At 38.9% G+C, this 15715-nt stretch overlaps 1 protein-coding gene across 1 annotated transcript in view; it reads right to left on the reverse strand.

Annotated features, from left to right (window-relative positions):
* Positions 1 to 15715, reverse strand: part of Brip1 (BRCA1 interacting protein C-terminal helicase 1) — a 131611-nt gene that overhangs the window by 66091 nt on the left and 49805 nt on the right. The window contains exons 11-14 of the mRNA XM_021177469.1: positions 14737 to 14891; positions 13294 to 13459; positions 13043 to 13183; positions 8892 to 9053 (exon numbers count right to left, since the gene is read on the reverse strand). Of these exons, the coding sequence (XP_021033128.1) occupies positions 8892 to 9053; positions 13043 to 13183; positions 13294 to 13459; positions 14737 to 14891 (624 nt within the window). The remainder of the gene's footprint in view (positions 1 to 8891; positions 9054 to 13042; positions 13184 to 13293; positions 13460 to 14736; positions 14892 to 15715) is intronic.

Genomic DNA, 15715 nt, shown 5'->3' on the forward strand with positions numbered 1-15715 from the left:
CACTTACTTTGTAGACCAGGCTGGCCTCGAACTCAGAAATCCGCCTGCCTCTGCCTCCCGAGTGCTGGGATTAAAGGCGTGCGCCACCACGCCCGGCTGCTAACCATTTTAAAATAGGCTCAAACCATCCCCCAAACCTAAGGGTGGTGCACTAGTAAGGAAGACTTTATAAGAGCTGCACCCAGCATGGGGGGGGGGGGGGATTACCTCAAGTCCAGCTTCCTCCAGACTTCCGGTGTCATCTAATGAGATCAGTGAAGAACACTGAAGCACTCGGAAGGTTACAGCACGGGATCATGGTCCAAGTAAATGGCACAATGAGAGGTCAGACGGTGCTCCTCTTCCCTATGCCCAACACTGCAGCTGGGCTCCAGTGGAACAGCTCTGAACTGCTGCCACAAGACTGACTCTTAAGAGCCCACGTTAGGACTGGGGAAGTGGTTCCCTGGGAGTGTACATATGTGGGACCCTGGATCAAGGGACTTTATAGAGAAACTCAAATCCTCATAAAAATTAAAAAGCAGCCAGGAGGCAGAGGCAGGTAGATCTCTCAGAATTTGAGGCCAGCATGATCAGTGAGGAAATTTTCAGGGCTACATGATGAGACCTGTCTCAAAAACAAACAAATGAACGAACAAACAAACCTTCAAACTCCTCAAAAAAAAGAAAAACAAAAACCAAACAAACAAACAAACAAAAAAAAAAACAAAGCAAAACAAAAAGAGTTAAAAGCACTGGCACAGATAAGTACTTAAGTAAATTTAATAGGCAGTGTAAGTCAATTTAGTCATATAACAGTAGTATACAAGTAAGTGGGACAGAACAAAGCTAGTAGAATCAAAGCCTTTATATATTACTGATAATAATGTAATTAGTATTAATATAAACTATATCATTAAATTTTAAGGTAATACAGTCACATGCACATGTGCCTGAGTATGCATACACACAAACACACACACTAATAAAACAAAACAAAACAAAAACCAAGATACATGCCTTCAGTACCAGTATTTGGAAGGCAGAAGTAGGCAGATCTCTGTGAGTTCGAGACAAGCCTGGTCTACAGAGTGAGTTCAAGAATGACAGAGGGATACATAGTGAGACCCTATCTTAAAAAACAAACAACCCCCAAAATAAAACAAACAAACAAACAAAAAACCCCAAGGGTTTGAGACTGGGTACATGCCTGCTCTCCCAGCATCTGGGAAGCTGAGTCAGAGACTGCCCTAAGAACAGACAATCTACATAGACAGTTGCAAGAACAGACAATCTATACATAGACAGTAGCAAGAAAAGACCATCTACATAGACAGTAGCAACTGATCAGAATTACACAAGGAAAGCAAGTCTTAAATAAACAAACAACAAAGAAACAAAGCCAAGGGAATTGAAATGGCACATTAGAAAAATTTACTTGGCCTGCTAGGGCTGGTGTCCTCCTTTGATCCCAGCACTCAGGAGGGAGAGGGAGGTGGATCTCTGAGTTTTAGGACAGCTAGCTAGTACAACACAGAGAAACTGTCTCAAACAAACAAACAAACATAGTAAGAAAAGTTTACCCGGAATACTAGAGAATAGCTAGTTAACACAAAAGGTAGTAAGGGAAGAACAGAAGGAAGAAGGAACAAAGAAAACAAGTAGCAACTGAATACACTGAAACTAGGTAAGTGCTCTACTGCTGTGCTATATAGCTACCGTTCTTAACAAGTTGAAAGAATAAAGCATCATTCAGCCACTAAAAATACATTGACATTCTACTACAAAGAACTCTGCAAACATGCTAAGTCAAGAATCCAAACATATAAGGCCACATGCTATATATTTACATTTATATGAAAATGCCAAAGAAGGCAGTTAAGACAGAAAATAGGAGAGTATTTACAGGGAATAGAAGGTGAAATTAGATATGCTAATGATTGTAAGGAATTTCTTTTTGTAGTAAGAAAAAATATTTTGTGATAGTGGTGATGGCTCACAATTTTGTGACTGTATGTATTAGTAATTATTGAGTCCTACTCTTTACTTTTCATATTTATTTCTATGTGTAGGAATGTTTTCCCTGCATGTACATCTATGGACCGTGTGAGTGTCTGGTGTTCATGGAGGTCAGAAGAAGGTATTAGATCCTCTGGAACTTGAGTTATAAAGGTTGGGAGCTACCACGTGGGTACTGGAAGCTGAACCTAGGCCCTCTGCAAGAGCAATAGGTTCCCTTAATCACTGAGACACAGCTCCAGACTCAAAGACTTATTTTTACATTTATGTGTTTGTGCTTGCATAAGTTTATGTGCACCACATGCATGCAAATACAGAGAATCATATTCTCCTGATAAAGGTGCCGGGAATGGAACGCAGGTCTTTTAAAAGAGCAGTAAGTACTTTAACCATTAAACTACCACTCCAGCCCAGAATGCTATACTTTAAACAAGTGAATTATATGGTTGGGACTTACACTGTAAAAACATTTTAAAAGAAGACTCTATTAGTTACTTTGTGCAGCTGTGATCAAAATGGCTGAAAGGATGGTTTAAAAAGAATAATTATTTTGGCTTATAGTTTATAGTTTCAGGAGGTTTAATCCATGTCTGCCTGGTCTCATGCACTCGGGCAGAACATCACGGCAATAGGAATGTGTGGCATGAGAGCGGAAAGGAAACAGAGACAGGGAGAGAGGAACCTACTAGGCTCCACCTCCTAATGTTTCATAAACCTACGATTGCTTCTCCAACTGGAGACCAACTGTCCACGACATGTGCCTTTAGGGGAATTTCACTTGAGGATCATAACATTCCTCTCCCATTCCTCAAAGGCTCACGGCTGTGTCATAATGCAAAATGCAATTAGTTCATCCCCAAGGGACTGCAGAGTCTTAACAGTTCCAACATTGTTCAAAAATTCAAATTCAGTTTCCCCCGAGAGTCAGATCAAACTCTTAGCTACAAGTGCTTACACAAAATTTAAAAGCCAAGTTCTATACCATCAATACTAAGTTAAAATTCATAGTACAAATGGAAGGAATCTGGGCATAGGAAGAAAGATTGTGACTCAAAGAGGGCCATGATCCCTAGCAAGGCAAATGTTAAAATTTGTAGTTCTATGTCTTGTACTTGATATGGCCACCCGCTAAGGCTGGTTACATTCATGGCTATCTTTGGAAAATATTTTTGTTCTTTGAATCTCCTAAAATCCTGGAATTTCCACTATAGCTTAGCTTCCACGCTCTTATCTGCACGTAGCTCAGAGATTGTTCAAGGGACCCAACTCTGTTCACATTTGCCTAACTTTCCAGGAATTATTTTGAAAGATGGGTGGATGGAAGAGGCCAGATATAGTGGCTCATGCCTATAATCCTAGCATCTGGGAGACAAAGGCAAGAGGATCACAAGTTTAAGGCCAACTTGGGCAAAAACCTGTCTCAAAAGATATAGTGGGGCCTCACTGGACACTTGCCTACCACAAGTGCCTGGGGCCAATTACCAGCACTGCAAGAAAAAGAGAAACAAGTACAGAATGCTTCATAACAAAGGGACTCTAGCTGGCCTGAGCATGGCAAACAAGGCTCCGCTCTGGCAGGCCTGGCCCATCTTCCTGATTCTTTCTACCTTGCTAAAAACCACATTACAAAAGCTGGCCACCAAGGTCTATTCCCTTATTTGTCGCTTCCTCCTCCTGTAGCACCTACCAAGTTCCTGCTATCAAAGTATTTAAGTCCAGCAACCAAAAACCCACCTTGGCTCACCTAATTAACATGCCCAATTAAAATTAAATACCTCATCCTAACAAAGAGTCTCTCCTGTGCCTTTATAAACTGTCATTTGCCTACAGGCCATGTCTGTCTCTTCTCTATCCAGAGGTGGTCCTTTGTCCTATTTGGGACAAATACTTCTACCCCATCTCCATAATTCCCTTCCCCTTCTCTCTCATCCTCTATCTCCTGTCTTTGTCTCTTATTTCTGCACTTCGTCCCTCTGGGGCAAATGAATCTTTGTGCTGAGAACTTGGTCTTGGCGTGTCCTGAGCCAACACTGACTCTTACAATGACCCTGCACTCCTGTATTTTGTATCCTTCAAAATGAGTATCAAATCAGCAACCGAAGTATCTGTTGCCAGATCAAGCGGTAGCTGCCCCTAAGGACCATGAGAGCAGTGGCCTCTGAGAAGCCATGTGCTTTCTGAGGCAGCTCTTTCTTGAGTGGTGCGCTGTCTTCTCAAGAGAAAGTTTTTCAGATGAGTTGAAATTTCTACTTCCTGGACCCTAGCTACTTTTAGCCTGTTTTACAGTGGGAATCAAGTATCATGCTCTCTTTTCATGAATTTACATGTGTTCATTTTCTGACCAAACTGAGTATTATTCAAATCTTTCTACAATCGAAAGGTCCCAGGAGTAAAAATGACATAGCCTGAAAACAATTCTGTCTTGAAATTTCTTTCACCAAATTAATTTTTTCATTGTTGTTATAATCAGACAGTCTTAGGATGTGAAAAAAATGTTTAAAAATCTTGAACACAATTTAAAAGGTCTCTAGGCTAATTACCAACAGAGGTCCTGCAGCCATTTCTGCCTATTTCTCTTAGGTATTCTGGTCTTCTAAGTTCCTTCTGGAATTGCTCACTGAACTGCTTCCAAATGTCTCCTACAAATCAACTTCAGAAGGTGAAGAACCACATGATCAGAGTCAGTCAAAGCAACGACCTGGATCTCTGACAGTACTTTTCTATATTAGTTATTTTATGAAGCCATGACTCAAGTATCTACGACGGTGTAAAAGGAGGACTATTTCTTTTAGCTCATGGTTCAACAGGCTGCCTGGCTTCCTGTGCACATGCCCCAGCATGTCCTCCTTCCTTCAGCTAAGCTCCACTCCCCAAAGGCCTCTGGAAATATTCCTAGTGACTGGAAAATGGGCTCAGCACATGAGCCTGTGACAGATACTTCCAGTCATACTGTAACAAGAGATTGATATATATATAAAAAAATGTTTTAAGGGAAAAGTAATTAGTAGGCTTTCTATATTTTAAAAAAATCCAAAGTTTTGATAAACTAATAGTGATCAAAACTAGTAGCTAGGGAACTTTTTCCTGACAGAAAGAATATCTTTGCTTAAAACACAAGCCACTGCTATGAATATGACACTAAAATCTCAAAGCTTCTTGAATTCTTATTTTTCAAGCCTAAAGATGAATTAATTTTTAGCATATCATTTAGCTTTCTACATAGAAAAAAATAACATATAGTGTGGGCCAACTGTACAACTACATGACACAAAAATGTATTTAAAAGTAAAATTTACAAGTACAATTGAATTTTAATCAATATTTATAAGCTTAACTTTGATTTTTATTTATTTGGGAACTGTATTTATGATATATATCAACTTGCCTAGGCCATGAGAAGCCCAGGCATCTCTGCATGCTTCTGAGATGCTGTATCCCAGCAATTAGTATTTAACTTGTGAAACCTTGTAATGCAAAAGTAAAAAGTAAGCACTTACTTTTTAACTACAGTGTAGGGCCATCATTTCTCTCTAGCCCTTTCCTCTTCCTGTTCTGTATCTGTGAAAAACTTTAATATTTTTACTATAGTCTTACATGTGTCTTACATGTTAAAATGTATGACATTTTCAGAATTTTCAGTGGTCAGAAAATAAAGGGAAAGTACATGAAAGAGTCTATTTATGATAAAAGTATCAATATTAATGGTAGTCAAATAACCTTTTAAAAAAGAGTAAGGAAAAATTGCTTAGAAATATAGGGTGCATTTAAATATGGCTAAGACAGACAACAGCAGCAGGCATGTTAACAGCATGTCTGTAGTGAGACACAGCTGGGCTGGTAGGCAGATGGTACGATGCAGCCACTGCCTTCCTTCCATGGAAACTAATACTCAGTATCCCCCTCACGGCTACCGACCTCTCCACTGGCCACACTGTGATTAAACAGGATTTATAACTCTGAGTCACAAGACAAAAGACCAGAATAATGCCTTATTAGGTATTCCAATTGTGCCACAGTTATGGAATGGTGTCTAGTATCAGTATGTTAAGAACATTCTGAAAAGCTGTCATCGATAGATATTATTATCCCTAGTTAGAAACACCGGCCATTTAAAAATCTTTAACACTATGACTTCAAGTCTTCCTCATATTTTGCTCACTAAACCCCCGCTTGTCTCCGATGTGTGCTGTACAAACACATTTCATGAAGTAGGAGACTGCTGGGAGTGTAAACTACAAAACTGACCTACCTGAAAATGAGGTGTGTTAACTTGTGTACAAGTCTCAGTATTAGTTTTAAGGCTCACTTTGTACTGCATCTATGTGTATTAAATTATAATATCAAAAAGCTATTTTTTTTTGTTATTTATCAATACTGAGATATTAGCTATTTTAATGAAGGATAAGATTAGTTCATACACATTTTTAAAAGAAACTTAATTTCTTAAGTCTTATCTTATTTTTGATTACATTTATGTGTAGATATGTGCACAAGACTGTAGGTGTCTGTGGTCATAAAAGGATGCCAGAGTCCCTGGAGTTGGAATTACAGGGGAGTGTAACCTGCCAGATATGAGTGCTGGGAACCAAACTCCCATCTCTGCAAAAGCAATACGCACTCTTAAACTCTGAGCCGTCTCTCCAGCCCAATCTATATACTTTTCTAGGAGAAGTGATAAATATTACTGTATTGTTGGTTTCACTATTTAACTTTAGTAAGATATATGAACGTGCCATGTTCCTAGGTAAAAAAACCTTAAATTCCTTCCACAAAAACACATTGTAATGAAGTTTACAATATAAAATTGTTATATTTGGGCTGACATTTTACAATTTGAAAAAACTTTCTGAAGATATAATGTAAGTCAGGCAGTAGTGTTACATGCTTTTAATATCAGCATTTGGGAGGAGAGGCAAGTGGATCTCTATGAGTTTGAGGTCAGCCTGGTCTACAGAGTAAGTCCCAAGACAGCCAAAATTACAAACCCAAAAAAGATATAATTTACATATTAGAAAATACATTCATGGGCTGGCGAGATAGCTCAGTGAGTAAGAGCACTGACTGCTCTTCTGAAGGTCCTGAGTTCAAATCCCAGCAACCACATGGTGGCTCACAACCATCTGTAATGAGATCGGATGCCCTCTTCTGGGGTGTCTGAAGACAGCTACAGTGTACTTACATATAATAAATAAATCAATCTTAAAAAAAAAAAAAGAAAATACATTCATATTAAGCTTAGTGAGTTTTGACAAAAGGCACCTAAAATGACCAACCATAGTTGCAATACAAGACATTTGCAACTCTACCCCCAGGTTTTTTCCTCAGTTACGGGCTATACTGTTTTTGTAAGTTTCTACAGTGAAGCCTGAATCACCACTCCCTCAGGATACGATTGCATCTTTGGACACTAAGCCACTTACAATGAGTTCTTCAGGGTGGATCCTACTCAATTTAACTGATATTAAAAGGCTGAAATTTGAACACTAAGAAATACCAAGGACACTAAAGCACAAGATAAGTTCTGTATAAGAACCCAGCAAAAGGGTAGCTACCACAAGTCTAGGTCAGACATTTCTGAATAAAATATACTGGCCAATACCTGCCTGATCTAGGGTTTCAAGCCTCCAAAGCTAAAAGAAAATACATTTCTTCTGTTTAAGTCATCCCATACATGGTATTTTGTCTTACTAAAGCTGGAAAAGAATACATTACTCTGTGTAGTCATTTCTACTATTAGAAAAGGGTTCTATAAGTTATGGGCTACATCCATGCTGCCAACGATAGAAGAGTGGTCAAAAGACTGATGCCCTCTTCTGCCCTCCTTGGGCACAAGGCACACGTGCAATGCACAGACACACATACAGACAACGCATCCATACACATAAAATAAATCTAAAAAGTTACTGAAAATATACATGAGATAAAACAAGAAGGAAATCACTGCATGTCAGTACAAAAGAAAAAAGAAAAATCAATGATTGAGCAAATAGAGATGGGCAAGAGAAAACCAAGAAAACAAAGGCAGAAGCAACTGGGCATGGTGGCAGGCATAGTGGCAGGTTGTGGTGGCACACGCCTTTACTCACAGGTTAGAGAGGCAGAGGTAGGCAGACCTCTGTGAGTATGACGCTAGCCTGGTACAGAGTTCAGGATAGCCAGGGATACAAAGACGGTTTCTCAAGAAAAAAAAAAAAAACAAACAAAAAAAACACAACACAGAGCTCCTTCCTTAATAGTAGATGCTTTATGTATACACAGAGTAAACTTTTCAACCAAAGTGCAGACATTGAAAGAGTTTATCTTAAACCACCATGGTTCAACTGTACAGTGAGGACAAAGGATCAATGTTAGATCAAGAGACTTAAAGGCTAAAAGCCCAGGATGTAGCTCAAGGGAACAATATTTGCCTAGCATGTACACAGTTCTGAGACTGACCCCTCCCCCAGCACAACGAAGCCGTGGGGAGATGGAGAAAGGATCACAATCACCTCTGGCCAGAGAGAGGCATGATGTAAAACAATGGGCACAAAGGACGCTTAGATTCACTTCCTCAAGTCAAAAAGCATACTCCTCTCTCCTTCACCTGTGAAAGTTACAAACTGCCTGTAAGAATAAAAATCGCATATGAATAGTCCTCTAATATAACTAACATGTTTTATAGCAAAACAAAAAAGGTCTTATCTTTCCTAAGTTATGTTAAAATTTTAAGTGAAGCAGTAATAAGATAATCAGGCAACAATCATCATAAATAAAATAACATGATACTGGAGGAATTATAATTACCTTGTTGTTTCTCACTCTATGAAGTTAATCATGGTAATCTGATATCTTTTTTAGAGAGAGAGAGAGAGAGAAAAAAAACCAACCCCCCAAAACAATAAACAATTTCTTACCTTGTAAGATGGCAAAAAGCACAGAATTCCTTGGCTCACAGTCTGGCACACAGATAACAGAAGCATTCCCACTTCATCCTGGAACTCAAATGTTTCAGTATGCTGAAAGGTAGCGCAGAGATTCCGACCCTTAGGGCCTGAGCCAACAGTACCAACCCAAACCTAGAAATGAACATCTTAGTATTAGAGTTATGTCTAAATAAAACAGGAAAATTAATATTTAATTGGGAGTGATTTATAGAAAAAGATGATCAAACAAACTTAGCAGAAATTTACATTGAAACTAGAAATTTTCTTTAATACCTTTAATTAATTGAGTACAATTAGGTTGATACTGATCCAAAATCAAATTACTATAATTTTTGAATAATACTGTAATCCTCACAGTAACTACAAAGGTATAACCATCAGGAACTCCAGTTCCAAGGGATCCCATGCTCTCTTTTGGCCTCTGCAGGCATGGGGCACACTTACACATCCAGGAAAAAATACTTGCACACATGTACAATTTAAAAAACTGTACATGTGATAGTTAATCTTGGTTATCTCCTTGACTAGATCTGGAATTAACTAACATACAAGGTGCTGGTCACTGCAGGGAAGGACTTGCTTGGCCAGATTATTTGAAGTAGGAAGGCCCACTCTAAATATGAATGGCAACTTCTGGTGGTAGCCCAGATTAAAAAACAAACAAACATGGTTTTTTGCCTGTTTGGTTTCAATCTTGTTGGCAAGTGGATCTATCCTGTTGCTGTGGCATTCCTTCACTGATTAAAATGAGGTTCTCTGGGCTTCTAATATAGACCTAAAGCCAGCAGCTCTCCAGGACCTCCCTAGGCCTTCAGGTTCAGATTGGGACTATGGAGACATCCAGCCCTGAGGGCTGAGCAACTACAGATTCTCAGCCTCTCGGTGTGACATGGTTATTGTCAGACTACCTAGATCATATCAGTAAGCCAATTTGTAATCTCCCTTTAAATTTTATATTCATTCTTAGCAATTTTCTCCCTTTAGAAAACCACGATCAACACAGATTATAACACCAGGAGTAGGGAGTAGTTATAGAGAAATAGAATTTTAAGGATGAATTTCTCTAGTGGGTTTGTTGTGTCTGAAGGTGGCTAACTAACTCAATGAAACTTAAGTTACTAGAGACACTACTGGTTTCATAGAAAGCCCTAAAGTAAGTACTATTTAAAGAAATTACTGAGATAAACATACTGCATATTTCTGGCTCACCTTCTGGGAGGAACAAGGAATTTAATAACTCTACAAATAAATTTTTGACAATTTGTAGAAAAACAAGAAAGCAATGATGCTGGCTGTTGCTTCTTGCATTTTTGGGTGAAGTGAAAATGAAGAATAAGTTTGGTGATAAAATTAACTGGTTCCAGAAGAGTATAAACAATTGAAAAGTTTCTAAGTGTGTCTGGAGGAGTCTTCTCTCCCTCAGCCAGAAAGATCAAGCTGTCAAAAGCAAATCCAAGTCCTAGTTACAGGGTTGGCAGACATAACAAGACAGACGTGTGGCCATCCTGGAAGGGGGTTGGCAGTTAAAGTGAGGGCACTGGTCGGAAGAAAGTGAGCTCCTACAGCTTGGGACAGACACTGAGCTCTCAAACACTGATGGCTTTATTCAGCCTTGGGGAATACTCTTCCTTCACAACCCATAACAGAGGACACAACCCACCTCCTACTCTCTGTAGACAATATATTTCTTCTCCATTGACATCTACACACATCCAAAGGAAGAAGGGGAAGAGTAGCAAACATTATTAAATGCTAACAACCAACAAACAAAAGATGGTAAGACCATTATTTCAACTTTTCTTAAATTTATAATTTTTAAAAACATTTATTTTTACTATTTTTAATTTCATATAGTTTATGTGTAGGTTTCATGAAGGCCAGAGTATCAGATCCCTTTGTAGCTGGAGTTACAGGTTGGAGAACCACCGACTACAGTGGATGCTGGGAACTAAACCTGGGTCCTCTGAAAAATCGGTAAGTTCTCTTAACTGCTGAGCTGTATCTCTACAGCCTTAAATTTTACAATTTTTCTAAAGAAAAAGTTAAGAAAAATCAATAGACAGAAATCTAAACAAATTTTGGTATAGTCATACAGTGCAGTGATATATTATGTTGCCTAACAAGAAAATTTGATACACGCTGCTGCAGATGAACACTGAAGACATCTACAGTATAACAAAGTTTCAAAATGTTATGCCAAGTAAAAACAAAAACAAAACAAAATGCCAATCACAAAAAGACAAGGATTCTGCTTACAAACAAAAAAGTTCTTGAGATTGACTGTGCAACAAGTGACTATATGTAATATTAAGCTGTGCACTTGAAAATGGTCAGATGGTGATTTTATTCTACATGGATAATTTTGTTTGTTTGTTTGTTTGATTTTTTTGTTTTTCAAGACAGGGTTTCTCTGTATAGCCTCAGCTGTCCTGGAACTCACTTTGTAGACCAGGCCGGCCTCGAACTCAGAAATCCCCCAGCCTCTGCCTCCCAAGTGCTGGGATTAAAGGTGTGCGCCACCATGTCTGGCCTACATGGATATTTTAATTGAGACTTAAGAGTAATTTTTACGCTGATGGACAATATTGAAACACTACTTGGGCTGGAGCTATGGCTCAGCAGTTAAGATCACTGCTCTTCTAGAGGTCCTGAGTTCAAATCCCAGCAACTACATGGTGGCTCACAACCATCCATAACGAGATGTGATGCCCTCTTCTGGTGTGTCTGAAGACAGCTACAAAAATAAATAAATCTTAAAAAAAAAAAAGGGAAAGAAAAACACTCTTCAATTACACCATAAGCATTATTATTATGATTCAATGACAGTCCAGGATAAATGGACCATGTACATTAGGGTGAAACATAATTAATTAGAGTATAAACTAGCCACCTTATGAAAAAAATCATATTGAATTTGCTAGCCTGCATTTACTTATGCTTCTAAGAGAGGCAGCATGAAATGTGGAACCTGTGTTCTCACTTCACTCCTGCTCAGAGCAATGCTTGTCAAAGGCACATTCTGGCACATTGGAAATGGAAAGCAAATTCTTAGTGACAGACGTGTAGAATTATGGGCCCCAACCATCAAATGTCAGCGTGTTTTCAAGCAACTACAATGTCCCCACAAGTAAACCTGTATGTATGTATGTGTATATGTATATATGTATATGTGTATGTGTGTGTGTGTGTGTGTGTGTGTGTGTGTGTATATAAATTACTCATAAAACAGAGCCAGAAGTACTAGCTCAAACCTGTAAGCTCAGCATTTGAAAGGTGATTGTAGGAAGATCAGGAGTCACCCTTGACCACATAGCAAGTTTGATGTTAGTGTGGGCCATAAAAGATGCTGTCAGAACAAAACAAAACAAAACAAAGCGGAGATTGAGGGGTGGCTCACTGATTAAGACTATGTACTGGTTTTACAAAGGACCCGAGCTTGGTCCTCAGCTCCCACATGATCTGGCTCACAACTGCTTGCACCTCTAGTTCCTGGGATTCCTCTTCTGTTCCATGCAGGCATCTGCATGAACACAGCACACATAAACTCATGAAGGTATAAGTACAAAATAACTTAAAAAAAAAAAAAGAATATGCCGGGCATGGTGGTGTGGTGGTGCTCGCCTTTAGACCCAGCACTTGGGAGGCAGAGGCAGGCGGATTTCTGAGTTCAAGGCCAGCCTGGTCTACACAGTGAGTTCCAGGACAGCCAGGGCTATATAGAGAAAACCCGTCTCAAAAAAAACAAAAAAAGAATAAATGAAATATATATACCATAGTCTAACAGAAAATAGAAACATAATTACAAGTAGGAACTATCACACAAAAGCAAATATTTTCTTGTCTTGAGATCCTGTAGAGAACCCAAACTGTACTCAAAGGAAGCATTTGCTGCAGGCATTGATTCCAACGCAATAACGCTTCCAGGGCATCGTCAGTACGCCCTTCCACAGACCCTGTGAGTCTGTTAAGCAGCTGACAAGATTTTCTTTTACTCTAAAACTAACATGGGAATCGCCTATCAGACTTTGCTTATAAGAATTTATGGTATTCTTTATATTTATATGGAATTACACTCAGGTAAAAAGACTGAGAGCATCAATATGGTAGACAAAACAGCTTACCTGTGAGTTACTGATGACATGGTTAGCCTCCAGTTGGATGCTAAATGTGACGCCAAGCTCAGATGAAAAGGATTTCAGGGGTGAGAGTGTTCCTGATGTTAGAACAATGGTCCGTACTTTGTCATTAATATCTGAAAAGGCCTACAAGGAAACACCAGACAGATGAGATCATCTTCTTAAAAAGCTAAACATAGCCATTTAATTTCTGGTCCTAGTCAAGACAAGTTGCGCTTTGGACAGAGTGAGCTTACCACAGCTGGATTTAAGCACCAAAAGTTTACTGCATTAACTCCAATTTTCTGTCGTGAATGTTTCTTATTTTTTGGTACAGCCAAGACTCCAGTTTTATCAAAAATAGCAATCTGATTTGTCCAGGAGTAAGTCTGTTGAATAGCAACTTTATAATCATCTGCAAATCTAAATGGAAAGACAATGCTAATTGAACTACAAAACATAATGATCAAGCTAGACACACATCAAACCTGGTAACTTCAAAACTGAGCAGTGTCCTGCCTTCCCACAAGGAGGAAATGCCGTCCCCATCACTAGTTAACTCAGGAATTCTGACGTAAAGTAAGCCATGAAATCATAAGACTCAACAAATTCTTACAAGAAATATTAAAAATCTAATCAGCTAACTTCATTAGCCACTTTTCCAATTTCTTTTAAACATGATGTAAAATAAATCATGGCAGAACCTTTTAACTTATATCTGCTAAGTAGAAAATAGGAATTATAGTTAAAGAAAGTCATAGACAAGTGATGCTATTTTATTGTATGAGATATATATATATATATATATATATATATATATATATGTATATATCTGTAACATTTAAGATTTCCCTACTAAGTTAAAAACAACACTCATCTAGCTGATTTTTAAAAATTTCATTTATGTTCTCTATAAGCTCTCACCTTTCTTACTCTCATCTCTAGCCCTCCTTCTCTCTCTCCCTTCCCCCGTCCCTCCACATGGCCATGGCCGGCTTCTCTCTCCCTCTTTTTACCTTCTGTCTTCATCTCTGCCTTTCTACAATAAAGCTCTAAAACCATAAAAAAATTTTTTTTCATTTATTACTGTGTGCATGTGTACTACAGTATGCATGTGGCAGTCAGAAGACAGCCTGTAGAACTTGTTCTCTCCTTCCACTTTTATGTAGCTCTAGGGATGGAACTCTGGTTGCCATGTTATATATAAAAAAAAAAACACCTTTGCCTGCTGAGACATCTTACTGACTTTACTGACTGTACTGGCTAGTTTTGTGTCAACTTGACACAGGCTGGAGTTATCACAGAGAAAGGAGCTTCATTTGGGGAAATGCCTCCATGAAATCCACCTGTAAGGCATTTTCTCAATTAGTGATCTAGTGGGGAGGTCCCCTTGTCAGTGGTACCATCTCTAGGCTGGTAGTCTTGGTTCTATAAGAGAGCAGGCTGAGCAAGCCAGGGGAAGCAAGCCAGTAAGGAACATCCCTCCATGGCTTCTGCATCAGCTCCTAATTTTTGACCTGCTTGAGTTCCAGTCCCGACTTCCTTTAGTGATGAACAGCAATGTGGAAGCATAAGCTGAATAAACCCTTTCCTCCCAAACTTGCTTCTTGGTCATGATGTTTGTGCAAGAATAGAAACCCTGACTAAGACTAACCAAAGGCTAAAAACACCACAACAACATCCCAACAAAACAGGCTTACCTGCTATTTTCTCTAAAGAGATAGTCAAGCACCATAAAGAGTCCTTTGAGCACGACTTGAGTTGATGCACTAATAATAGGGATTTGTATTGCCTCCTCTTTACCATGGACTGATGTGGCTTTCTCTTCTTTTTGAAGAACAGCTGAGAGATGCCTCTGTAAGAAATTACCGTATCATTCATAAAGTGGGTAGAGGGGTGACAGAAGGAAAATCCCTTGCAGAGTATTAATACAAACCAAAATGAAGCAGGTACTCATGAAGGCAAAACCTCAAATCGCTTTGCATTTCTGGTCTTGCCTCTTTACCTATCACAGTAGTTAGGATGGAACTCCAGGGCTTTCTGCACACTAGACATTCTGTAACTGACCTACCCAAGCCCAGCAATGGAGTTTGGATTTCCATGTTAACAAATATTCCTCTGAGCCAGACACTTTAATAAAGACATTTAGGAGAATAACTTCTTCAGGCAACTAGCATGCTTTTTAATACCTTTCAGAAGCAATGAACTAAAATTTGAAAGTACCAGTGGATCTGAATAGTGTAGTTTTTTTCCCTCAATGCCTGGATTACATATAGGAAGTAACTCAGGTACGAGGCTGTCACAGGATAAACATATTTTACTAACATCCATTTTTCTTGCTATTATTTTGGTAGATGAATCCAGGTCTTCAAGAATAGTAGTAAGAGCAGGGCATGGTATTGAGAGCCTTTCATCCCAGCACCCAGGAGACAGAGGCAGGTGGATTTCTGTGAGTTTGAAGCCAGCCTGGTTTACAGCCAAGACAACACAGAAAAACTTTCTGAAAAACAAAACTGAATAACAACAAAAAGACTACTAGGCAGGGACTCTAATGAGCCACACCTGATAAATAAAATTTAAATAAAATTTAAATAGTTTAGAGAAACAATAAAAAAGGAACTAAAACTAAGAGCAGAGGCATTGAAGAGTAAGCACAGACTGCTGTCAGTGACCCAAGGA

Source organism: Mus caroli, chromosome 11, assembly GCF_900094665.2.
Source record: "Mus caroli chromosome 11, CAROLI_EIJ_v1.1, whole genome shotgun sequence".
Lineage (NCBI taxonomy): Eukaryota > Metazoa > Chordata > Mammalia > Rodentia > Muridae > Mus > Mus caroli.